General features: G+C 47.3%; 1 protein-coding gene across 1 annotated transcript in view; it reads right to left on the bottom strand.

The window, feature by feature from the left end:
• Window positions 1-22590, bottom strand: part of LOC126092340 (ubiquitin-conjugating enzyme E2 C) — a 46178-nt gene extending 23588 nt beyond the window's left edge. Inside the window, exons 1-2 of the mRNA XM_049907878.1 lie at window positions 22357-22590; window positions 22201-22228 (exon numbers count right to left, since the gene is read on the bottom strand). Of these exons, the coding sequence (XP_049763835.1) occupies window positions 22201-22228; window positions 22357-22460 (132 nt within the window). The 5' untranslated portion in view covers window positions 22461-22590. The remainder of the gene's footprint in view (window positions 1-22200; window positions 22229-22356) is intronic.
• Window positions 22591-24290: the final 1700 nt, after the last annotated feature.

Raw genomic sequence — 24290 nt, 5'->3', positions numbered from 1 at the left:
GTTGAAACATAGGTTGCGATGTCCTTTTGTAAGCGAGTCATGCCTCAAGCCACGAGATCTCGTCAGCCAATGACAGCAGCTATTCAGAGCACAGGACACATGTTATGGTCAGCCTATAGCAAGATCACTGGTTACATGGCGCGAACACACAAGAGGAAAAGTTAACGGTTTACATTAATATACACAGTACCGTATATCTACAAGAAAAGCTAAGCTTTCACATATAATATTGGTCTCTAAGATTAACACGCTACCATAGAAGCTACGCTTTCACATGTAATATTGATATTTTTTTGCGTGTGTTATACTTTAAGATACATCACACAAATGTGCCAGTAAATTTAAAATTATGACATAAATGCCTCGGCTCGAAATTCTTGTAAGTGGCTGGTCCTCAAACTGTTCAGTTTCGAATGCTCTGTGATTTAGATATCCATCCCACTTTCTCACACGTAACATAATTCATCTTGCGTAAAAAGAAATTTACTTTGAAAGTAACGCTTTTCTAACGACCGTTCGCAATATTGTTAGAAATAGGTTCGATTTACCAGTTGCCAGAGAGCGCCAGAAAACGCATTATTGTGTGTGTGCAACTGCAGTGGTGTAGGAAGCCCGCATGTTCATGTGTATAAAGCACTAAGAGAGCTTACATTACACCAAAAAAGAAACAGGGCATCAGAGGATACTCCAAAGAGCATCGAAATTTCCTAAACTATACTAAAATGCATAATTCGGCTTGAAGTGCAAATTGGCTTTTTCCAGATTCACAATGAAGTATGTTCCATCTGATATTAAGCTTTTCAGTGTGGTTTTTGGGATGTAAATTTTCTTGGAGTACCAGTACTCTACGATCTCATTTTTGGTTCTTTATTATGGCATAATGCCATATATGGCAGAAGATAACTTGCACTTGAAATTCAGCGAACAGTTGCAACTAGCCTATACTGTAGAATGAAACACTTCGTTTCAAATAAAATGACTGCCACGGCGGAAAGATTAATAAAGCCAAATTTCTTTAGCAAACTTGCAAAAATAGCTTCCCTGTTCTGCAAGGCGATTAATGCTTGACAGCTACTAACTTTGAAATAAAATCAAATCAGAAAACTGAAATTAATAATATATTTTTGCCCTCCATAATTATGTGAACGTATTTTAATTCACTTGATAGCTACCGGCCACAGAAATCCGTTTTGTTTTCATTTGACGTGGGAGCTGTACACGAAGAGAAGCAGCGAAATCACTTAACGTAAAAACGGGTCACGTGGAGGTTAACCCCCTCCCCACTACAACACAGACAACTCTGCAAGCATGAATCTGGCAGCTAGGGCGCGCGAGAAAAATTTTTCTCGTTTGCATCTGGCTGCTTGCTGCTAATACCTGTACAGCCAACAGCCAAACTTCAAGTAGCGGGAGAAGGTACTGCTTATACGCGAGTCAAATGCGCATGCGCAACAGACCGGTGGCAACTGGTCAAACGAACCTAATGTGAACAGTTGCGACGTCATGCTCATAGCAAGCAATTTATTGTTACGAAGAATTACAGTCTACGCCCTACGGCTTTTGACGTATTTTTGCTATTTGCAGACGCTTGTGTGTGCATGGTTTTTTGTTGTAAATTGCTTAGGTATTGGTATGACAGTGTCGTCATGCCAGCATCTGGGAAACTTGTCCTCTGCCCAGATGTGATTGTATGTATGAAGTGCTTGAGAGCAAGAGGAAGGTGCTGCAATATCTGAATGTTAACATTGTCCAGCCCTGGAGTGGTGGATCAGGATGAAGTGAGAGCATGAGCCAGCTCCTTCATAGTAAAAGAAAGCATTGTAGCACTCACAGTTCTGAGAAGAGAATTGTTGTCCAAGCCTCCTCCACTCGCTTCCAATGCAGGAAAGCAAGGTGACAGTGGGTGGAGCTTGAAATCACAAAATAGCAGCCCAAGGTGTTGGAAATACCAATAAGGTCCACTATATCACCTGCTACAGTCAGGCCAGAAATTGGGTTGGCTTGTTTAAAAGAGGGTAGAAGGGACCAAACTACGAGGTCATCAGTCCCTTGTTCCTAATAAAACAATGCCATAAGTGTGAGAATAAAACAGACGAGACATACCACACAAAATGGAAAGAAAGGAAAACCACAAGAACCAACACTAAAAGGAACAAAAAACAAAGGTAAACTAGAAACAGAAGAGAGTAAAACGAGAAAGCAGATTACAGTGGCTGACCGACCACGAGAATAAAAAGGAAAAGCCAGCCACTCTGCAACAAACTAAAACCTCAACCCTAAAAACTCTAGGGTGGAGTACACAAAGGGACAAAGAACATGCACTAAAACTTAGATCCAATGATAAAACCCACCCTCACGAATAAAACGCAAAACTAAATCAGCCAATGAGGTGTTGTCAGATAAAATGAGCGGCAATGGGTCCAGTAATCCAAGATTTTGTCACTGTGCAGTCAAAGTGGGACAGTGCACCAGAATATGGGCCACTGTCACAACTGGGCGCCGCACCGACACTGAGGTCGGTCGTCACGGAGCAGGAGGTAACTGTGGTTCACCCAAGTGTGGTCAACGCGGAGCCGGCAGAGGACAACTGATTCCCTGTGAGAGGCCTGCATGGAAGACTTCCACACATTCGTAGTCTCCTTAATGGCTCTGAGCACTATGGGACTTAACTTCTGAGGTCATCAGACCCAGTCTCCTTAATGACACGCAGTTTGTTGTGCGTACTGTTATGTCATTCCGTCTTACACTGCAGGGTAAGTCAGAATGCAGGTCAGGTTCAGCGATGCCCATCTGCAGAAATGGTTTCCGCGTAGCCTGTTTGGCCAGCCCGTCAGCAAGTACGCTGCCTGGGATGCCGACATGTCCTGGTTTCCACACAAACACCACTCACTCAACAACAGGATCGGTCGAGAGCATAGATGGACTCCTGGATGGACACCATCATGATGGCAAGGGTGGCACTGGTCGATAGCTAGTAGGCTACTTAAGGAGTCAGAACACAGAAGAAACGATTCCTCGGGGCATAAACGGATAAACTGAAGTGCACAAGATATGGCCACCAGATCTGCAGTGAATACACTGCAGCCATTGGGCAAGGAATACTGTTCAATATGGCATCTGTGAACAAAGGCATAGCCAACATTACCATCAGCCGTCAAGCCATTGGTGTAAACCACTTCAGAGCCCCAGAACACTTCCAGAATAAAGAGGAAGTGACAGCGGAGAGCTGCAGGGTTAACGGAGTCCTTAGGGCCACACAAAAGGTCCAGTCGAAGCTTCAGCCTACAGCTGCACCACAGAGGTGTACGTGAATGGACCTCGAGGAGTGGTGGTACAGGCAAGGACTCCTGTCAGTATCAATAGCACGCAAACCGCAATCGTTAGCCCTAATCTGGGCAGCCTATGCGGGAGGTGAATCGCCATGGTTGGGAAAAGAAGACTTTAATTAGGATGTTCAGGAGAGCTACGAATGTGTGTGCAACATAGCTGGCGAGCAGTTAAGCACATCTGATCTGCATTGGAGGGAACCCAGCCTCCACCAGTACGCTGGTTACCGGACTTGTCCTAAAAGCTCCTGTCGCTAGTTTAACTCCGCAATGGTGGAACGGGTCAAGCAAACGCAATGCTGAGGGTGCCGCCACACCATAAATCACACTCCCGTAGTCAAGGCGGGATTGAACAAGGGCTCTGTACAGCTGCAGCAGCGTGGTGTGATCTGCACCCCAGTTGGTGTTTTTTTTTTTTTTTTGTGGTTTTAGGGCGCACAACTTCAATGGTCATTAGCGCCCTGACTACTCTAAAAATGCACCGCGAGCCACAAGTTGACAACAACAACTAAAAGGAAAAACACAATAAAAGACAGACTGACAGGCATAGGATTAAAAAACTTCGTCAAATGTCCTGAGCGAGGTGTGTCAAATTGATAAAACAAAGAACACGAGCAGCTGCTCGTGGGTCATCCGCTAAAATGTCATCGAAAGTATTAGGCAGGTTAAGATCGAGGCACAGTTGGTTAAGATCGGGACAGGACATTAAAATGTGTCTAACCGTCAGCAAGTGCCCACATGGGCAGAACGGCGCCGGCGCAGCCGTCAGCAGATGGCGATGGCTGAACCGGCAGTGTCCAATCCTTAACCTTGCTAAAACGACCTCCTCCCGCCGAGAAGGGCGTGAGGAGGACGTCCAAGCCACGGGAAGAGGTTTTAAGGCCCGAAGCTTGTTGTCGGTAAGTGCAGCCCAATCGGCATGCCACAGCGACACAACGCGCCGACAAATGACCCTGCTAAAATCGGACGAAGGGACACAACAAGAAGCTGTCCGAGGCTGGAGGACCGCAGCCTTGGCAGCGGCATCTGCAGCTTCGTTCCCAGGGATACCGACATGGCCAGGAACCCACATAAAGCTAACCGGCGGACCGACGTCCACCAGCCGCTGAAGAGAGCGTTGGATCCGGTGTACGAAAGGGTGAACCGGGTACGGATCACTGAGGCTCTGGATGGCGCTCAGGGAATCTGAGCAGATGACATAAGCAGAATGTCGGTGGCGGCAGATGTAAAGAACAGCCTGGTAGAGGGCAAAGAGCTCAGCTGTGAAGACCGAACAATGGTCATGGAGCCGATATTGGAAACTTTGTGCCCCGACTATAAAGGAACACCCGACCCCGTCATTGGTCTTAGAGCCATCTGTATAAATGAAAGTCATGGTGAAGAACTTCGAACGAAGTTCCAAAAAACGGGAGTGGTAGACCGAACTGGGGGTGACCTCTTTTGGGAGCGAGCTGAGGTCAAGGTGAACGCGGACCTGAGCCTGGAGCCAAGGTGGCGTGTGGCTCTCGCCCACTCGAAAGGTTGCAGGGAGTGAAAAATGAAGGTGTTGAAGGAGGCGACGAAAGCGAACTCCAGGGGGTAGCAGGGCAGAGACATACAACCTATATTGACGGTCAAGAGAGTCGTCAAAAAAGGAACGATAAGACGGATGGTCGGGCATTGACAGTAGCCGACAGGCATACCGACAAAGCAGTATATCGCGCCGGTAAGTGAGTGGCAATTCGCCAGCGTCAGCATGAAGACTCTCTACGGGACTGGTATAAAATGCTCCGATCGCAAGTCGTAAACCCCGATGTTGTATGGAGTTGAGGCGGCGTAAGATGGATGGCCGTGCAGAGGAGTATACGAAGCTCCCATAATCCAGCTTGGAGCGGACGATCGACCGATATAGACGAAGTAGGACGGTTCGATCCGCTCCCCACGACATACCACTGAGAACACGGAGGACATTTAAAGAACGGGTACAACGGGCGGCCAAATATGACACATGTGGAGACCAGCTAAGTTTCCTGTCAAAGGTAAGGCCTAAAAATTTGGTTGTCTCCACGATTGGGAGAGCAACGGGACCAAGTCGTAAGGACGGTGGGAGAAACTCTTTGTAGCGCCAGAAGTTAATACAGACCGTCTTCTCGGCAGAAAAACGGAAGCCATTGGCGACACTCCAGGAGTAAAGACGGTCAAGAGAACGCTGAAGACAGCGCTCCAGGACACGTGTACGCTGCGCGCTGCAATAGATGGTAAAATCGTCCACAAAAAGAGAGCCTGATACATCAGCTGGGAGGCAATCCATTATTGGATTGATCGCGATGGCGAACAGAGCGACGCTCAAAACTGAGCCCTGTGGCACCCCATTCTCCTGGCGAAAGGTGTCGGACAGGACAGAACCCACACGTACCCTGAACTGTCGATCCATTAAAAAGGAACGAATAAAAAGAGGGAGGCGACCGCGAAGGCCCCATGTATGCATGGTGCGGAGAATGCCCGCCCTCCAACAGGTGTCGTAAGCCTTCTCTAAATCAAAGAACACAGCCGCGGTCGGGCGCTTCCGCAAGAAGTTATTCATAATGAAGGTCGACAAGGTAACCAGATGGTCAACAGCAGAGCGGCGCCTACGAAATCCACATTGGACATTGGTAAGTAGGCGTCGAGACTCAAGCAGCCAAACCAATCGAGAGTTAACCATTCGCTCCATCACTTTACAGACACAGCTGGTAAGTGAGATAGGTCGATAACTGGAAGGCAAGTGCTTGTCCTTCCCCGGCTTAGGAATCGGGACAACAATAGACTCGCGCCAGCATGCGGGAACATGTCCCTCAATCCAGATGCGATTGTATGTACGAAGAAGAAAACCTTTACCCGCAGGAGAAAGGTTCTTCAGCATCTGAATATGAATAGAATCAGGCCCTGGAGCGGAGGACCGTGATCGGCCAAGTGCGGTTTCGAGTTCCCGCATGGTGAATGGGGCATTATAACTTTCACAATTCGAGGAGCAAAAGTCAGGTGGCCCAGCCTCCTCTGCCTGTTTGCGGGGGAGGAAGGCAGGGTGGTAATGAGCGGAGCTCGAAACCTCGGCGAAAAAGCGGCCGAAGGCATTGGAGACAGCCTCAGGGGCCACAAGGACTTCATTCGCGACCTTCAAGCCAGAAACTGGGGAGTGGACCTTAGTGCCAGATAGCCGGCGCAGGCTACCCCAGACAACAGAAGAAGGAGTAAAACTGTTGAAGGTGCTTGTGAAAGCAGCCCAGCTGGCTTTCTTGCTTTCGTTAATAATACGACGACACTGAGCACGTAATCGTTTATAATTAATACAATTCGCCACTGTAGGGTGGCGTTTAAAGGTGCGTAAAGCACGTCGACGAGCACGTAAAGCGTCTCTACATGCTGCGGTCCACCAGGGGACCGGTACGCGACGTGGAGAAGAAGTAGGGTGAGGGATGGAATATTCAGCAGCAGCGAGAATGACTTCCGTGAGGTGTGCGACCTGACGATCGCAGCTTGTGAAGGTTTGATCCTGAAAGGTCGCCCTGGAAGAAAAGAGCCCCCAGTCTGCCTTGGAGATGGTCCAACTAGAGGAGCACGGAGAGGGAGTATGCTGCAGGAGATGGATAACACACGGGAAGTGGTCGCTCGAATAAGTATCAGCAAGTGCATACCACTCAAACCGGCGTGCAAGTTGGGGAGTACAAATAGAGAGGTCTAAATGGGAATAGGTATGAGATGTGTCCGAAAGAAAAGTAGGGGCGCCAGTATTAAGGCAGACAAGATTGAGCTGGTTGAAAAGGTCTGCTAACAAGGAGCCCCTCGGGCAGGAGGCTGGAGAACCCCAAAGGGGATGGTGGGCATTGAAGTCTCCAGTTAACAAAAACGGTGCAGGTAGCTGAGCAATAAGTTGCATCATGTCTGCCCTGGTAACGGCAGATGACGAGGGAGTGTAAACGGTACAAAAGGAAAACGTAAAAGTGGGGAGAGTAATGCGGATGGCGACTGCCTGCAGGCCGGTGTGCAACGTGATGGGATCGTAGTAAATATCATCCCGGACCAGCAACATAACCCCTCCATGAGCTGGGATTCCTACCATAGGGGGTAGGTCAAAACGCACAGAGGTGTAGTGTGCCAAGGCAATGTGATCGCATGGGCGTAGCTTCATTTCCTGGAAGGCTACGACGAGCGGACGATGCAAGCGGAGCAGCAACTTCAAGTCCTCTCGGTTGGAGCGAATGCTGCGAATATTCCAGTGAATAAGTGCCATCGTAAGAAAAGGAAGATGAGAGAAGGGGTCACCTCGAAGGCCGCTTAGGGCCTGGCTTCGAGCGAGCACTGCCGCCGCTATCAGTAGGCGGACAGTCATCGTCCATTGGGTCTATAGGGTCATCGGCCATCTCGGGAGGATGGCCGGGAGGGGGAGCTTCCTCCGCCGGTGAACGGCCAGATGTACGGCTACCGGCGATGCGGCCAGGCGAAACGGATGACGACCTGGGGCGGCAACCGCTGGGTGGCGCAGGAGAAGAGATGCGCCGTGGCGGAGAAGGAGAACTGTGCTTCCTATGCGCCTTTTTAGAAGGACGTTTGGTGGAAGTACCGGTCGAAGGCTGGGAGGTCGAGGGACGGAGGAAGTCTGCACGGGATGGTTCCTTCTTGAAGGACCGTGCATCTGACTTCGGGGTCTTCGACTTAGCAGAAGCTGAGGAAGTGGCTGGTGTCTGTGGTGTGATGGGAGGAAGAGGAGACGTCGACCGCGCGATCTTAGCACTGGCCGAACGGACGACCGTGGTGCTGAAGGTCAGATCGCATGTCTGGGTTGCGACCTCCCGGGTAGTCCGAGGAGAGGCGAGGACAGTACTATATTTCCCCGCTGGGAGCAGCGTGGGCTTCCTACTAGCCAATAGCTTGCGAGCAGCCGAGGTGGACACTTTCTCTTTGACACGAATTTCTTGGATGCAACGTTCGTCCTTATAGACAGGACAGTCGCGGGAGGATGCGGCATGGTCACCCTGACAGTTCACACAATGAGGAGACGGAGGTGGACAGTCACCCTCATGGACATCCCTGCCACAAGTGACACATTTAGCCGCATTGGAACAAGACTGTCGAGTGCGATTGAAACGCTGACACTGGTAGCAGCGCGTAGGTGTCGGGACATAGGGGCGAACAGAAATAACCTCGTAGCCCGCCTTGATGCGCGATGGCAGCTTAACACTATCGAAGGTCAAGAAGAGTGTCCGGGTCGGTACAAGGTCATTGTTGACCTTTTTCATGACCCGATGGACAGCCGTCACGCCCTGCTCAGCGAGGAAAGATTGAAGCTCCTCGTCAGTCAATCCGTCGAGGGAGCTAGTATACACTACACCACGAGACGAATTCAAAGTTCGGTGGGCCTCCACCCGGACAGGGAACGTGTACAGGAGGGTGGCCCGAAGCAGTTTTTGTGCCTGAAAGGCACTCTCAGTTTCGAGTAATAAGGTGCCGTTACGCAACCTGGTACAAGATTTGACAGATCCGGCTATGGCATCAACGCCCTTCTGAATAACAAAAGGGTTGACAGAGGAAAAATCCTTTCCGTCCTCAGTGCGAGAAACTACGAGGAACTGTGGGGCAGGCGGTAGTACTTTTGTCACTGTTGGCTGGTCACGTTTCCGTTTTTGGGTCGAAGTCTAAAGCGATGGAGTAGAATCCATTGCGGAGGAATCCCCCATGATTGCCAGCGTCTCCGATGGCGCGCTCCTTCCTTGTGGGGACCCTCTCAGAGGGCACTCCCGCCTTAGGTGAATGTTTACACCTCAGGTCACACCTCCCGAGAAACAGACGGAGGGACCAATCGGCATGGTCAGAAGGTATCAGCTCAGGCAATCACCCCTCCCCGGGCCTGGCCTTTACCAGGGGGTACGCGCGTGCCTTACATGTCTACCCAGGGCGGGGACTTACGCGTTACCCCGTCACCGGCTACGCGTGCGAACGCGTGGGTCGGCCTTCAGACACGCACAGGGAGGAAGGAAGAAGAGGAAAAAGAAGAGAGAGAGGGAGAAAGAGGACAGACTGTCTCAAACGCCGAGGCGGAGACCAGAGAAGGCAAGGAGAAGAAGGCAATGAGAAAAAGGCAATGAGAAGGCAAGGAGAAAAAGGCAATGAGAAGGCAAGGAGAAAAAGGCAATGAGAAGGCAAGGAGAAAAAGGCAATGAGAAGGCAAGGAGAAAAAGGCAATGAGAAGGCAAGGAGAAGTCAAGGAGAAGTCAAGGGAAAGAGTAAGGAAGACAGTGAGGTGGAGAAGAGCAAAGAAAGGGACCAACAAAAGGAAGGAAGAAACGAGAAGTGAAAATCAAAAAGACCACGATTATAGGTCGTGAAACCGTCCGTCTCCGGACGCAGGCGCTAACTACCCCCGTGAGGGGGATGGACTCCTTTTAGTCGCCTCTTACGACAGGCAGGAATACCTCGGGCCTATTCTAATCCCCGGACCCGCAGGGGGGGCCAGTTGGTGTTGCTCAGGCAGCGGAGGGCATTGAGGTGCTGCCAACACTTCCATTTAAGCTGACAAAGATGAGGAAGCCAAGTCGCACTAGCGTCGAAAACCAGACCTAAGAATCTATATGCTCCTATTGTGAGGTAAAGTGCTGGCTCCGGATGAATGGTACAGCGCTGACAGAAATGCATGACACACGTCTTCATGGCGGAAAACTGGAAGCCATGGGCTAGAGCCCATGACCGCCTAGTGGATAGCTCCCTATAGGTGACACTCAGCAACACCAGTACTGGAGCAGCCGTACGAAATGCATAACTTGTCTGAATACAGAGAAGGTGAGACGGAGGGCCCGACAGCTGCTGCTAGACCGTTAATGGCCATTAAAAATAGAGAAACACTCAATACAAAGACCTGTGGGACTCCATTCTTCTGGATATCGATGGAAGTATGGGCGGCACCAACTTTGACACGGAAAGCAGGGAGTGACAAAGTTTTGGATAAAAATATGGAGCAGGCCCTGGAGATCCCACTCACAATGTGGCAAGGATATGATGTCGCCAGGTCGTGTCATACGCTTTTCGTAAGTAAAAAAAGATGGCAACCAGGTGTTGGCGTCTGGAAAAGGATATTCCAATGGCAGATTCGAGGGACACAAAATTATCAGTGGTAGAGCGACCCTAGCAGAAGTCGCCCTGACATGGAGCCAGTAGGCCACGTGACTCCAGGACCACGGTTGGGTTACCGCCGACACACCATACGTTCCAGCAGCTTACAAAGAACACTGGTGAGGTTGATGGACCGAAAGCTATCCAAGCGGGTTTTCTCCAGGTTTGAGCACCGAAATAATGGTGCTCTCTTGCCATTGCGATAGAAAGATGCCATTGCACCAGATCCAGTTGAAGACTATGAGGATATGTCGCTTGTAGTCAGATGAGAGATGTTTAATCATCTGGCTGTGGATCCAATCAGGCCCAGGAGGTGCACCGGGGCAATGTGCATGGGCACTGAGGAGCTCCCACTTTGTAAATGGGGTGTTACAGGATTCACTGTGGCACGTAGTGAATGAGAGGACTTCCCCTTCCAGCGACCATTTGAGGGGGCAGAAGGCTGGGGGTAATTCTCCGATGCAGAGGCTCAAGCAAAGTGACTGGCAATCGCGTTTGCGTCAGTGGAGAACACGTCATTTATGGTAACACCGGGAACACCTGTTGGGGTATGGTACCCAAAAATACGTCTGACCTTTGCCCAGACTTGGGAAGGTGACGTATAGCACCCAATGGTCAAGACATATCTCGACCAACACTCCTGCTTCCATCATTTGATAAGTTGGCGAACACAAGCAAGGAGCCGTTTAAAGGCTATGAGGTGCTCCAGGGAAGGGTGCTGCAGTAGAGCTCGCTGACATTCCTTAATTGCTTCAGCAGCTCCTGGCAACCACTAAGGGATCGCCTTACACCAGGGCACCCTAAAGAGCGAGGGATCGGTTTTTCTGCCACAGAAACAATTGTGCTAGTCTCCTGCTTAACCATCACATCGAAGTTACCATGTGGGAGAGGTTCAACGGTGGCAGCAGAGGTGAAAGTTCCCCAGTCCGCCTTGTTTAAAGCCCATATGGGCAGGCAGCCGTGGGCTTCACACCGGGGCAGTGACAACAAAATGAGGAAGTGATCACTACCACACAGGTAGTCATGTGCTCTCCAGTGGATAGCTGGGAGAAATGTGTGGCGGCCCCAGTATTTAAAAGGCAGAGGCTGAATTGCGCCAATAAAGTTTTGACATCTCTGCCTTGGCCAGTAAGAATGGTACCACCCCACAAGGGGTTATGGGCATTAAAATCTTCCAGAAGTAAGAAGGGTTTAGGGAGTTGATCAATCAGCGTAGCTAATACATTCAGGGGTACGGCACCATCTGGAGGAAGATATACATTGCTGACAGTTATTTACTGTGTTGTCCTTATCCTGACAGCACAGCTTCAAGAGGGGTTTGAAGGGACACAGTGTCACTACAGACTGAGTTTAGGACATAAATGCCAACTCCACCTGACACACAATTATAGTCGCTATGATTCCTGTAATATCCCTTTTAGCCACGGAGGAGGGCAGGGGTCCGCATTGCTGGGAACCAGGTTTCCTGGAGGGCAATGCAGGTAACAGGTGTAAAGCTTAACAGTTGCCGCAGCTCAGCCAGGCGGTGGAAAAAACCACCGCAATTCCACTGGAGGATGACATAGTGAGACTGGGAAGGCATGGAACATTCAATGAGGCAGTTTACGCCTCAGGTTCACCGGCTACCACCGACTTTTTGCTTGAGCAGTCTATATCCACTGTGTCTGAGGGTCTGGCGAGATATAGGTCCTCAGTGGATGTCAGAATCACCACCCCATCCTCAGACGCAGAGCTTGTAAATAGCAGTGGTGTGGGTGCCACCTTGGTCTTATGGGTCTCTCTCTCTCTCTCTCTCTCTCTCTCTCTCTCTCTCTCTCACTGCTCCTTGGGTTTCCCTGGCTGGGAGTACTTCACTGGCTCAGTCTCCGGGAATGGGGAGGAATGCGAAGCCCTATGACCAGCTGCTTTTGAGCTCTTCAGCCACTGGTAGGTGTCATTTTTCCCACTAGCTAAAACCTGGGAAGGGAGTGACCCAAGGGGGCCTTTCCTAGTGACAGAAGCCGAAGAAGACATGCTTCCTTGGCTTAGAAGTGGGGATGGACTCCAAATGGTTGGGGGGGGAGGGGGGTGCTCCCGAAGTAGGTGGTGTGGGAGCAACATGGAGGGATGCCCCCCCCCCCCCAACATCAGGGGGGCAGGTGTAGTCTTCCAGCTCTGAGAGGTGACTGGGGTTGGCAGAGCTGATTGTGCCAGAACTGTTGTAGTGGCAGCAAAGACAATGTCATACGTACAGGATGCAGGCATTCAAATCTTCTCTTAGCCTCAGTGTAGGTCATCTGTCCATGGTCTTGTACTCCACGATTTTCCTTTCTTTCTGGAGAACCCTGCAGTCAGGCAAGCAAGGTGAATGGTGCTCTCCACAGTTGACACAGATGGGAGGCGGGGCACATGGAGTATTTGTAATGTGATGGGCATCCGCAATCTTTCACGTGACGCTGGAAGTACAGCAGGAAGACATACGACCGAACTTCCAGCACTTAAAGCAACGCATTGGGGGAGGGATAAAGGGCTTTACATCACACCGGTAGACCATCACCTTGACCATCTCAGGTAATGTATCACCCTCAAAGGCCAAGATGAAGGCACCGGAGGCAACCTGATTATCCCTCTGACTCCAGTGGACATGCCGAACTAAATGTACACTTCGCCGCTCTAAACTGGCATGCAGCTCATCGTCAGACTGCAAAAGAAGGTCCCTGTGAAATATGATACCCTGGACCATATTTAAGCTCTTATGGGGCGTGATGGTTACAGGAACATCCCCCAGCTTGTCACAAGCGAGTAATGTCCGTGACTTGGACGAGGATGCTGTTTTGATCAAGACTGACCCAGATCTCATTTTGGACAAGCCCTCCACCTCCCCAAACTTGTCCTCTAAATGCTCAACAAAAAACTGAGGCTTCATCATCATGGAAGATTCCCTACCAGCTCTCGAACATACAAGGTACCAGGGCAAATAAGATCAGCTGCCATCCTTAGCCTGACGTTCCTCCCAAGGTGTGGCCAGGATGGGGAACAATTTGGGTTCGTACTTCTGGGCATTGAATTGAGCTCGTGATCGCTTAGAGACTGCTGGTGTTTCACCACTGGCAAGAGATGGACTATGCTTCATTGCGTGTCATCCGTCCTGATGCCACCCATTCCGACCATGGGCCTTCTCATAGGTGCCACCCAGCCACAGCAAAGGCCACCTGGCAAGATGGCCATTGCTGGGAGTCCCGATGCCCCAAGGGGATGGGCATCTGCCCCTTGACATACGTAGGGAGTTAACAGTGCAGGCATCAGCAGAGCAATCCCAGTGTGGTCAGGGGGCTACAACCAACAGCCAACATCCACAGCCAACATCCACAGCCAACATCCACAGCCAACATCCACAGCCAACATCCACCATCACAACGTACTGGCTACCGTGCTGGATATCAGGTGAAAAGAAGTCCATGGTCATTGTCGACCCAGAAAGCGACACTGCATAGTGCTTGGTGGAAAACCCAGGAAGGTTCCTCGCTCAAGAAATGTGATGACGAGAAAGTGGGCAAAAGATCTCAATGCACGACAGACACGACGCACCATGTAAGACACCCTTCCCCACTTGGCTCGCTCTTCGCGAAAATCACAAAGGCCAAAACTTGTGAAACTCCTTTTAGTCACCTCTTACGACAAGCAGGAATACCTCGGGTCTATTCTCACCACCGGACCCGCAGGAAGGCAGAAATTGGGGGGTGGAGAGTAAACAGCTGATGTTCAGAGAGGGTAAACAGGAAGCCGATTATGATCATAATCCCTGATCTGGGCTCCTGTTACGGGAGATGGATTACTGTGTTTGGAAAAGAGGAGATGGTAGTTTGGATGCTTAGGGGACCTGCAAATGTGGTTAACATAATTGACAAGCAGTCATCGCCACCTGATCCGCAATGGAGGGAATCTAGCCTCTACAAGTAAGCTGTTCATAGGATTAGTTCAAAAGGCTCCTGTCGCAAGTTGAACGCCACAGTGATTTATCAGACCCAGCATCCACAATGCTGAGGGAGATAACAAACCATATGCTGGACTCCCATAATCGAGGGGGACTTATCAGTGCTTTGTAAAGCTGCATAAGAGTAGTGCAATCTACACGCCAGCTGGTGTTACTCAGGCAACGAAGTTTGACATGACGATCTACGACCGCCACATTGAATAGTGGGTCATCAAGGTAAAATTCTGGTTGGGGGTGAATGGTACGATGTCAACAGAAGTGAATGACTCAAGTCAATATGCCTTTCGTGTTTTAAAATAGCTGGAGGAGCTAAAACCACAGGTGATGGCCTATGCCTGCACCTTTCGTATGGTGCCTTATAATCTACATTCAGTGACACCCACACCAGAGGAGCAACAGTAGAGGCAAAAGTTGTCAGCATACAAGGGAGGTGATACTGAGGACCTCACAGCTGCTGCTAGACCATGGACAGCTACAAGAAAGGGAGGGGCACTCAATACAGAGTCCTGTGGGACTCTCTCTTGGGTATTTGGGGGGGGGGGGGGGGGGGGGGGTGGTACTGTGGGAAGCACCAACCCAAAAAGCAGAACAGAGTGTGGCAGGAAGTTCTGGATGAAAATCTGAAGCAGACTCCCAAGACTCCACTCTTGCAAGGTAGCAAGGATGTGATGTCTTAAGTCTTTTGCAGGTCAAAGAAGACAGCTATAATGTGGGTATGTCAGGTAAAACCTGTTCGGATGGCAGAATCCAAGTAAACCAGATTTATCAGTAGGGTAACTGCCTTGGCGAAACCACCGTGAGACAACACCCCATGACTCAAGAGGCCAACACAGTGTTGTCACAATGTGATGAAGCAACTTTAAGAGAACATTGGTGACACTTATTGGGCAATACCTGCCCATCTCTAGAGGGTGCTTACACAGTTTCAATACTGGGACAATGATGCTTTTTCACTACTGCAATGGGAACTCACCCTCAATGTAGGTGCAGTTAAAGATGGCAAGGAAATGCGCTTACCATGCACCAGTAGGTGTTTTATCATGCTGCCCAGCTCTGATGCTGTATCACGGCAGTGGGCTAGGACACTGACAAATTCCCACTCAATGAAGGGAGCATTATATGGCTCCAGGTAGCATGTAGGGAAAGATAATTTCTTTTGCTCCTCCAGCTATTTTAAAACATGAAAGGCATGTTGATAATTTGTAGGCTCTTAGACTTTAGCATAGTGCAGAGCAAAACATTCAATGACAGCATCTTCATCAGCATAGACAGTGCAATCCTAAGTAATACCAGATACACCACCAGGCATCAGGTACCCGAAGAGATGTCTGATCTTAGCCCAAACCTAGTAACGGGAAGAACACTGTCCGATGGTTGAAATGTACCATTCCCAACATTCTCGCTTCTATCTTTTTATTAAGTTGTGCACCCGGGCGTTGGAGAGCCTGCCCTACAACCTCGAACAGCCTCTGCAACTTCCGATGACCACCAAGGTACTGTCTTCTGTCGTGGTGGGTCTGAGGAACAGGGGACCACTAGATCATCTGCCGAAAGAATGGCTGTAGTTGTATTCGGGACTGTCTCATCAATATCTCCAAACAGAAGGGAGCCAAGGTCAACAGCAGAGGTGAAAGCACCCCAGTCAGCACTGTGGAGAGTGCATCTGGGCAGGCACCCAGCGGACGGATAGGAAGATCAGCACATGGTCACCAAAATACAGGTCACCATGGACCCTCCATCAGAAGGATGGGAGAAGATAGGAGCTGCAAATGGAAAGGTCAATGGCCAAAAAGTTATCTGTGTGCCACACTGAAGTGTTAGGGGGTACTAGTATTCAAGGAAGAATGCCAAATTGTGCCAGTAAATGTTCAAGGACTTTATGACGGTCAGTGATCATAGTTCCACACCACAAAGGGTTATGGGCATTGAAATCACCTAAGAGTATGAAAGGTGGAGGGAGCTGAGAAACCAATGCAAACAGTATATTCGGAGACTTCACCATTGGGAGGGAGGTAAACGTTGCAGATGGTAATATCCTGAAATGTCCTTACACCAACAGCCACAGCCTACAAACTTGCTGTACAGTGTGTCCATTTCAGGCTTATATGTATATATGCCGTTTCTGAGCACCAGCAAATTGAGAATCACTGGAATACCCATTGTTAACTGTGTGATTCGTTCCAATAAAATAATGAGAAACATCATATTCGTGGCAAAAGAATTATTGTAACTTGCATATTATGAGAGTAGGCTATTTGAAGGCAGCTACACACTGAAGATCCACCCAAAACGCATTGTTCTTTGTACAATTTGTTATAATTAAATTTCAATTAGTAACATAGCCACGATTAAGGTTTCCAGCAAGGGTAAGATAATATGATTAGTTACTGAGGGTCAGATGTTGGTTTAGCGTAGTGAGCAGCGTCAATGTCCCTTCATAAATGTTTGAATGGGCGGTGGTTCGCATCTTGATATTGCCAATTTTTTTCCTAACATTGGCGATTTTTATTAGGTTCTGATACTTTATTATTAGTTTAATATAAGTATACACTATAATATTTAATGTTGTGTAAATATAAGTTCACCTCTTTTTGAGGGGTGACTTTGTTCAATTGGCTTAATTGAAAGGACAGCTTGCGCTATTTGTATAAAGATATTTTGCTCCTTTTTCTTTTACGCTTCATAATTCACATGTTGCAAAGTTTCTGCTACTGGGCAGGAACAGTGATCAAGTAAGACTGACCTTGAGTTTTACTAAAATGTGGGAATGATGAAATAATGTTTATCTTATGCGGAAAAGTATTCCACATTTGTACTGCACTGTTTGTAATGGAACTTATACAAGCCTCTGTCCTTATTGATTGGACACGGTACTTTCCTTTTCGTAGGCGATGGACGAAATGTGCGTTTTAATAGAGATAATGTGGGAATTTTACGCTCACCCGTTGAGTAAACAGTGTGATTTACGAACTAGAAACATCTCTCAACTGCCGCTGGAGTGCATTGCTATCGCGCATACAACGTTGGGACCCACGTACCGTATCCACGAGTCGCATCGTTCCTGAGTGATCAGCCACACGTTGAACTTGGCACGCTCAACGTTAGCGTTCTAGACAGCGTGGTCCATGTGCCGACGGCTTTAGGGTCACCTGCTACAACTGGTTAAGGGTTATGGCATCAACATACATAGGCAAAGAGTTCCGTTGTATGTTGCGAACTGGGGCGTCATGGGCTGCCAGATTCTCCACCTCAGCCACAGGAGTGGAACAGGCAGGATCTGGTGGAATGGGGGGGCACTGGAATGTCATTCTTGCATACATTCTCTTGTCTTACCTCTCCTTAGAGGATTTTGATGATTGCGAGGGCTTCTCTGAATCAATTGCAGGTACAGAGGCTGATCACGAAGCTCTGCGGCCAGTTGTCTGTTGTTCCTTCAGCCACTGGCTAGTGTCCGGATGTCGACCAGTGGAACCGTTGGAACGTAGTGTCCCGAATAAGCCTGAGGAAGATGATTTGTCTCTGGCTGGGATGTGGGGACCAATGTCCCTGGTGCACAGGAAGCCACTTATCCCAAAGTGTGTGTGGGAGAAGCAGCAAGAGGGGAGCCCCCAACCATCAGGGGGGCAGGCACGGGTGAGCAGCCCTGAGGACCCTCTACAGGCGGTGTAATGGGCAGGAGTACCGCCCCCAAAGAGGGCGATGTTGTTGTTGCGTGTGACATTGTTGGACATGCTAGGTGCAAAAGCTCGTACTTCTTTCCCTCTCAGTGGGCGAGTCTGCCCAGAGAGTATTTTATTCTCTCTCTGGAAAACAGTGCAATTTGATCAGCAGGGAGAATGGTGCTTTCAACAGTTGACACAGATGGGGTCAGGGGCACAAGGATCATTCACATGTAGCGCTCGTCCACAATCTCAACATATGGGGCTAGCACTGCAATGCGAAGACATGTATCTGAATTTCAGGCACTTGCATCACTGCACTGGGGCAGGGAGAGGGAGCATACAGTTTCACAGCACATCGGTATACCAGCACCTTTAAGTTTTCAAGCAATGAATCACCCTCAAAGGCCAATATTAAGGCACATGTAGCAATGCTATTGTCATTTGGCCTTCCTATATACTTGACAGATGAAGTGTACACTGAATTGCTCCAAGGTGGTGCGTAGCTCATCATCATCTGATTGTAAGTGCAGGTCTCTGTGGAAAATGATGCCCTGAACCAAATTTAGACTTATGGGGAGTGACTGTTGCCAGTATGTCACCCATCTTGTTACAAGCGAGCAACAGCCGTGACTGGGCAGGGGATGCCATTTTGATCAAAACTGACCCACTTTTCATTTTACAGGTGGCTGCCACTTGCCCAACCTTACCTTCTAAGTTCTCAACAAAAAATAACTGCTTTGTGGCAAGAAGGAATCGGCATCAATTCTCAAACAAATGAAGCATTGCTCTGCTTGCCGCGAAGCCTTACATTCCTCCCACGGCATAGTGAGCGAAGAAAACATTTTAGGGTCATCTCTCTCTGCATTGAAAGAGGAATGTCCTTTCATGGAGACTGCTGGAACTGTATGGCAAGCAGCAGGAGATAACTTCATTCGCTTCCTTTGCAGCTCATCCGCCAGGGAGCCGTTCACTCTCAATGGGGCCTCTCCCCATGGGCACCACCCAGCCTCAGCAATGGCCACCGGGCCATAATCTGTTGCTCAGACTCCCTGTGCCCCAGTCATTACAGGCACATGCCCCATGCTATATACTGAGAGTTTTCAGCTCCAGCACCAACAGTGCGATCCCTGCGTGGCCTGGGGGCTACTGTGGTGGAGGTACTTGACGACCCCCCTCCCCAACAGGATGACTACTGTGTTGGGTTTTGGCTGTATTACCATATTAAAGGGAATGGTGCACAGATGGAAAGGCACAAAGGTGGAACATACACTGCCCTAGATGACCTCCTTGCACAATCCACACTTCAGGAGAATTTTGAAAATTGATGGTACGCCAAAACCAACAACAGGGACCATGTGTTTGTTTAATGAAAAGTTTTAGGATATGCTGGAAGTGGAAACTTGGGGTCCAGTCATAAATCAGCCCCAAGCTGGGTCAGCACCATGAAAACCAACGGAGAGAGGAGGGGGGGGGGGGGGGGGGGGACGGATAGTGGAAGTAATGCTGCAAAGGCTGGAGCCCCATAATAACTGGTCATGTACTCACAACTGCTAGGAATAATGCTGCCTGGGCCAAAGAGACTCCTCCTTACACAGTCAAGTTAGAAAGGAGCCCACCTCATGTAATAATATGGGCAGCAAGACATCACATTTGCTTCGCCCATACTTTTTTGTAGGGACTGAACGGCAAGTTATTTACCTATGCAGCAGACATGATTCCTACCAAAGTTTGATGCAAAGGGCCTCACAAAAATCATACAGTTGCAGCAAGAGAGAGCCTCCTCACTATGCTCTTGCAGTGCGCAAGTTCCTAAGTGAACACTTTCTAGAATGGTGGATAGGTCGTGGTTCACCAGCAACACCTGCATATGTTATCTTCATGTAGGTCACACTACAAGACCAGCATTTCACACTATGGAAATGAGCGTTTGGCGTCATTGGCCAGGAGGCCCCTTATGGAGCAGATCCAGCCGCCTTGGTGCAGGTCTCATTACATTCGACGCCGCATTGGGCGACCTGCACGCCGGATGGGGATGAAATGATGAAGACAACACAACACCCAGCCCCTGAGGGGAGAAAATCCCCGACCCAGCCAGGAATTTAACCCGGGCCCTTAGGACGGCAATCCGTAACGCTGTCCACTCAGCTGTTGGGACGAACATTTCACACTAGGAAACCAAACATGCTCAAAAATATGCCGAGAACATGGAGATGTATAGAACTGTGTTTACAGCACAGTGGGGAACATACCAATATATTTGACACTTAAAAGTAAGTACTAGTGCTAAAACAAAACAAATCAATTAGCATTAAATACTAGGGGCACACGGACTTGTCGCACACCCTAAGATCTTGACTCTACAATCATTTAAGTCAACAAAATTGCTACAGTGAACACCACCCCCAACCCTTGCCAACCAGTAGACTAATCTGTCACATAGCCCAGTGTCAAATTTAGGTTGGAAGATGACAATGAGGAGGTGAGGCCAACAAATATAAATACAAAATAAATGTTTTTAACATAGTTAAATGCAGTGTAGCCATGTTCAACTCACTTTTCATTATAAAGATTAAAACTGTAATGTAAATTCAAAACACCTATACATAATGGTTACTTCTTGTAGAAGTATTTTGGTGTGAATTATGTACATGTATCTCACAAAAACTAGCCTATAAAAAACAGCAAGGGTACACTACTAAACTTTTAAGCAACATATACACATGCTTTCTGATGACAAGCATTAAACAGTAATGTTTGTAACTAATGAAGCAAGTAACAATTTTCATACAGTAGCACACAGACAGCTATGACTAAGAATCTAGCAAATTTCTTGACTGTGCCAGTTTCACTTTACCAGTGACTGCCCAGTGTTTATGCATGTTAATGGGCATAACTTGGTAAAATTACATCAGCACTTTTGTATGCTGCTGTAAGTATAGAATTGTGAGCAGTGACTATATGTAAACCTTGAACTTGTTATAAACTTTCATGACAAATCCTCTATCAGCAGCTTTGTCAAACAGATGCTAATTAAATACAAGTGCAATGGGCTCAATATATACAAGGGTTGGAACTTTAATAATGGCAACTATTTATTTACAGCTCGTACAAAATAGATAGGTGTTTCAAAGTTTTACTGACCCTCAAAGTAGCCACCAGCATTGTGTATAACCTGTTGCCAGAGATGTGGAAGTCGTAGGATACTCTTAGCAGTGCCAGTTGTGTTGACAATTGAGCAGCGCAGTCTATTGCCCAACGAATTTGTAGTAGTTCTGAAGCAAATGCCGTGAAGTGTTTCCTTCAGTTTAGAAATAAAATTGAACTCACGAGGTCTTAAGTAGGGGAGTGCAGTAGGTGGTATAGCACTTAGCCCCATCAGTAACAGCTTGCACTGTATGTGCTTCAGCATGGTCTTGCAAAATGATGGTCAGGTCCTGCAGAAAGTGTCATCACTTCCATCTCTATGCTGTTCATTTTTGGAACACAACCTACGACCAGCTTCGAGACAGAAGTGATGACACTTTCTGCAGGACCTGACCATCATTTAGCACGTACAGAGCAAGCTATTATTGATTTGTTTAACTGACGAGGCAGCTAAGTACTATACCACATACTGCACTCCCCTGACTTAAGCCGTTGTGAGATCAACTCTACTTGTAAACTGAAGGAAACACTTCGCGGCATTCGCTTAAGAACTGCTACAAATTCGTCCGCGCCGCTCGAGCTGTCAACACAACTGGCACTACTAAGAGCATCCTACGACTTTCACATTGCTGACAACGGTTTATACACAATGCTGGTGACTACTTTGAAGGTCAGCAAAACTTAGAAACACGTCTCTATTTTGTACAAAGTGTAAATAAACAGTTGCCACTATTTAAGTTCCAACCCTCGTATTATCTAATTCCATTTGCTACTAGCTATAGTTCAACAGACACCTAGTTAAACAGCAAATCGGTAAAACAATTCTTCATGGTTATACCACGATAGCAGTTTGAAGCAATTATCCGCAGCTCCAATTTCTTAGAAAATTTATCAATGAAATCCGGGACACAAAACTACTCACAAAAAGATAGAACTGACAACAAAATTTACTAGGCATCTGACCTATACTCACCATTAGAGACATTAATTCTTTCTGTAGTCTGAAAAAGAGAGAAGCATCACATCATCAGTTTTCAGGTTGATCTATGAACTGAGTTAGAAATAAGGAGGATTCTGCCTTAAAATATTATTATCCACAACACCAACAAAATAAACAGAAATACATTACCTCTTACTAACTGCATGATTATCTCTTGAGATTGTTTGCGATTCTTCATTTGCTTTCGCAAGTGTCCTACTGTCATCTACAAGACGATTGGTCTCTTGTGCCATCCCTTAACGTACGTTGCTTTCAAAACCAATATAAATGTGGCACCACAGTTTTTAAAACTACTCACAGCCAATAAGATATCTGGAACAGAGCGCTCACTGTGTTCATAATGCAAAGTTTATCTGGGGAAGAACAAACAATCACAACGGCGGCAGCAAGGAGGTTCGGCAACACAAACAGCGAGATACAGATGAAAAATACTGTTTGGCTCGAACATTCTAAAGGCAGTTAACAGGTGGCCAAAAAATGACAAGTACAAGTAACTTAAGAATAATATAATTCAACTGTGGGTCCAAAAAAGGTTCATAAAATCTGACAAAAAATAAAGGGGACTGCACAAGCTCAATATTTATTGACAATACTAGTTTGTCAAACTTTCAATATATTGAAGCGACCTCACACTATCAAAAATAATGACAGAAATTATCATTTGACGACACTAGTTTACACGGTTAAGATGTCGAAGACCCTAAAGAAAGCGTGTACTACAATTCTATTACTTCTAGTTGGCAAGCAACGGCAAACAACGAAAAAGAGGAAATGAGTGCGAGATCATTATTAGTGTTGATACGAGCTAAAATAGGGAAGCAAAATACGTTAACGAGGGAGACAGTCGCATTCGGCAAGAGATAGGCACATCTTAGAGATGTTTCTGGCGACAGACAGGTCATTCTAATGCTCGAAATTTAGTTCTGCACAATTAGTAAAATTCTATGGAAACCTATGAAGCAAATATATCTCCACGGCAAAGACCTTTTCAGGAAATTAACGTTAAACATTTCTTTTTTTATGCTTTGTGATAATTTGGTGTATATGGAAGTGGATGGTTCACTCTAGCTATCGTCCGATGTGAGAATGCCTCTCTACCTGGATTGGAATCGTTCGCCGACCGAGATGTCATCGCTTACAAGATCTGGCATTGTGGAATAGATGCTAAGTCTAAAATTTGGACTTCTTGTTGTGCTATCTGTCAGACAGGGGGGAAGCAAATTATTATTTGTGGGGACTTCAATGTAGATTCTCTGAAAGAGGGTAATAGGAAAAATGACCTTGAAGTATTACTCGATTCTTGCAATTTGACACCCGTTATTGATTTTCCTACTCGGGTGGTAAAGGATAGCAGCTCACTGATAGATAACTTCTTTATAGACCAAGATAAGTTTAACCAGATAAATGTTCAGCCTGTTGAGAATGGTCTTTCTGATCATGGTGCACAGCTAGTTACAATATATGACAGCTCCATTCAGCAGTACTAAACAGTCCTCCAAAGTAGTACGTTCAGTCAACGATTAAACAATTGCAAATTTCAGGGAAAGCCTACAGCAGTTAGACTGGGATGAGGTGTACTGTGAACCTGATGCCAATTTAAAATGTAATTTATTTCATGACACTTTTGTAAATGCATTTGAGAACTGCTTCCCCAAGAAAATAGTTAAATATACTCGTAAGAAACCATGTAACAAACCATTGCTTACTAAGGGTATAAAAATATCATGTAACCGGAAAAGGGAAATGTATCTGACAGCAAGAAAGAGTAGTGACCCAAAAACTATCAAACATTATAAAAACTACTGTGCTATATTAAGAAAAGTTATTAAAAAATCCAGAAGTATGTGTATCATGTCTGAAATCAGCAACTCTGATAATAAAATTAAAACAATTTGGAATATTATTAAAAGAGAAACAGGTCAACCAAGAGCACAGGAAGACAGTATTACCATCAAATCGAATGAAAACTTTACGAACAAAAGGTCAGAAGTTGAAAATATTTTTAATAATCATTTTCTAAATGTTGTGGATATCGTAGGATCCATGTGTTCATTAGAAGATGC

The sequence above is a fragment of the Schistocerca cancellata genome, chromosome 7, assembly GCF_023864275.1.
Source record: "Schistocerca cancellata isolate TAMUIC-IGC-003103 chromosome 7, iqSchCanc2.1, whole genome shotgun sequence".
Lineage (NCBI taxonomy): Eukaryota > Metazoa > Arthropoda > Insecta > Orthoptera > Acrididae > Schistocerca > Schistocerca cancellata.
Note: the sequence above shows the minus strand (reverse complement) of the source record. Positions and strands in the feature narration are given on the sequence as shown.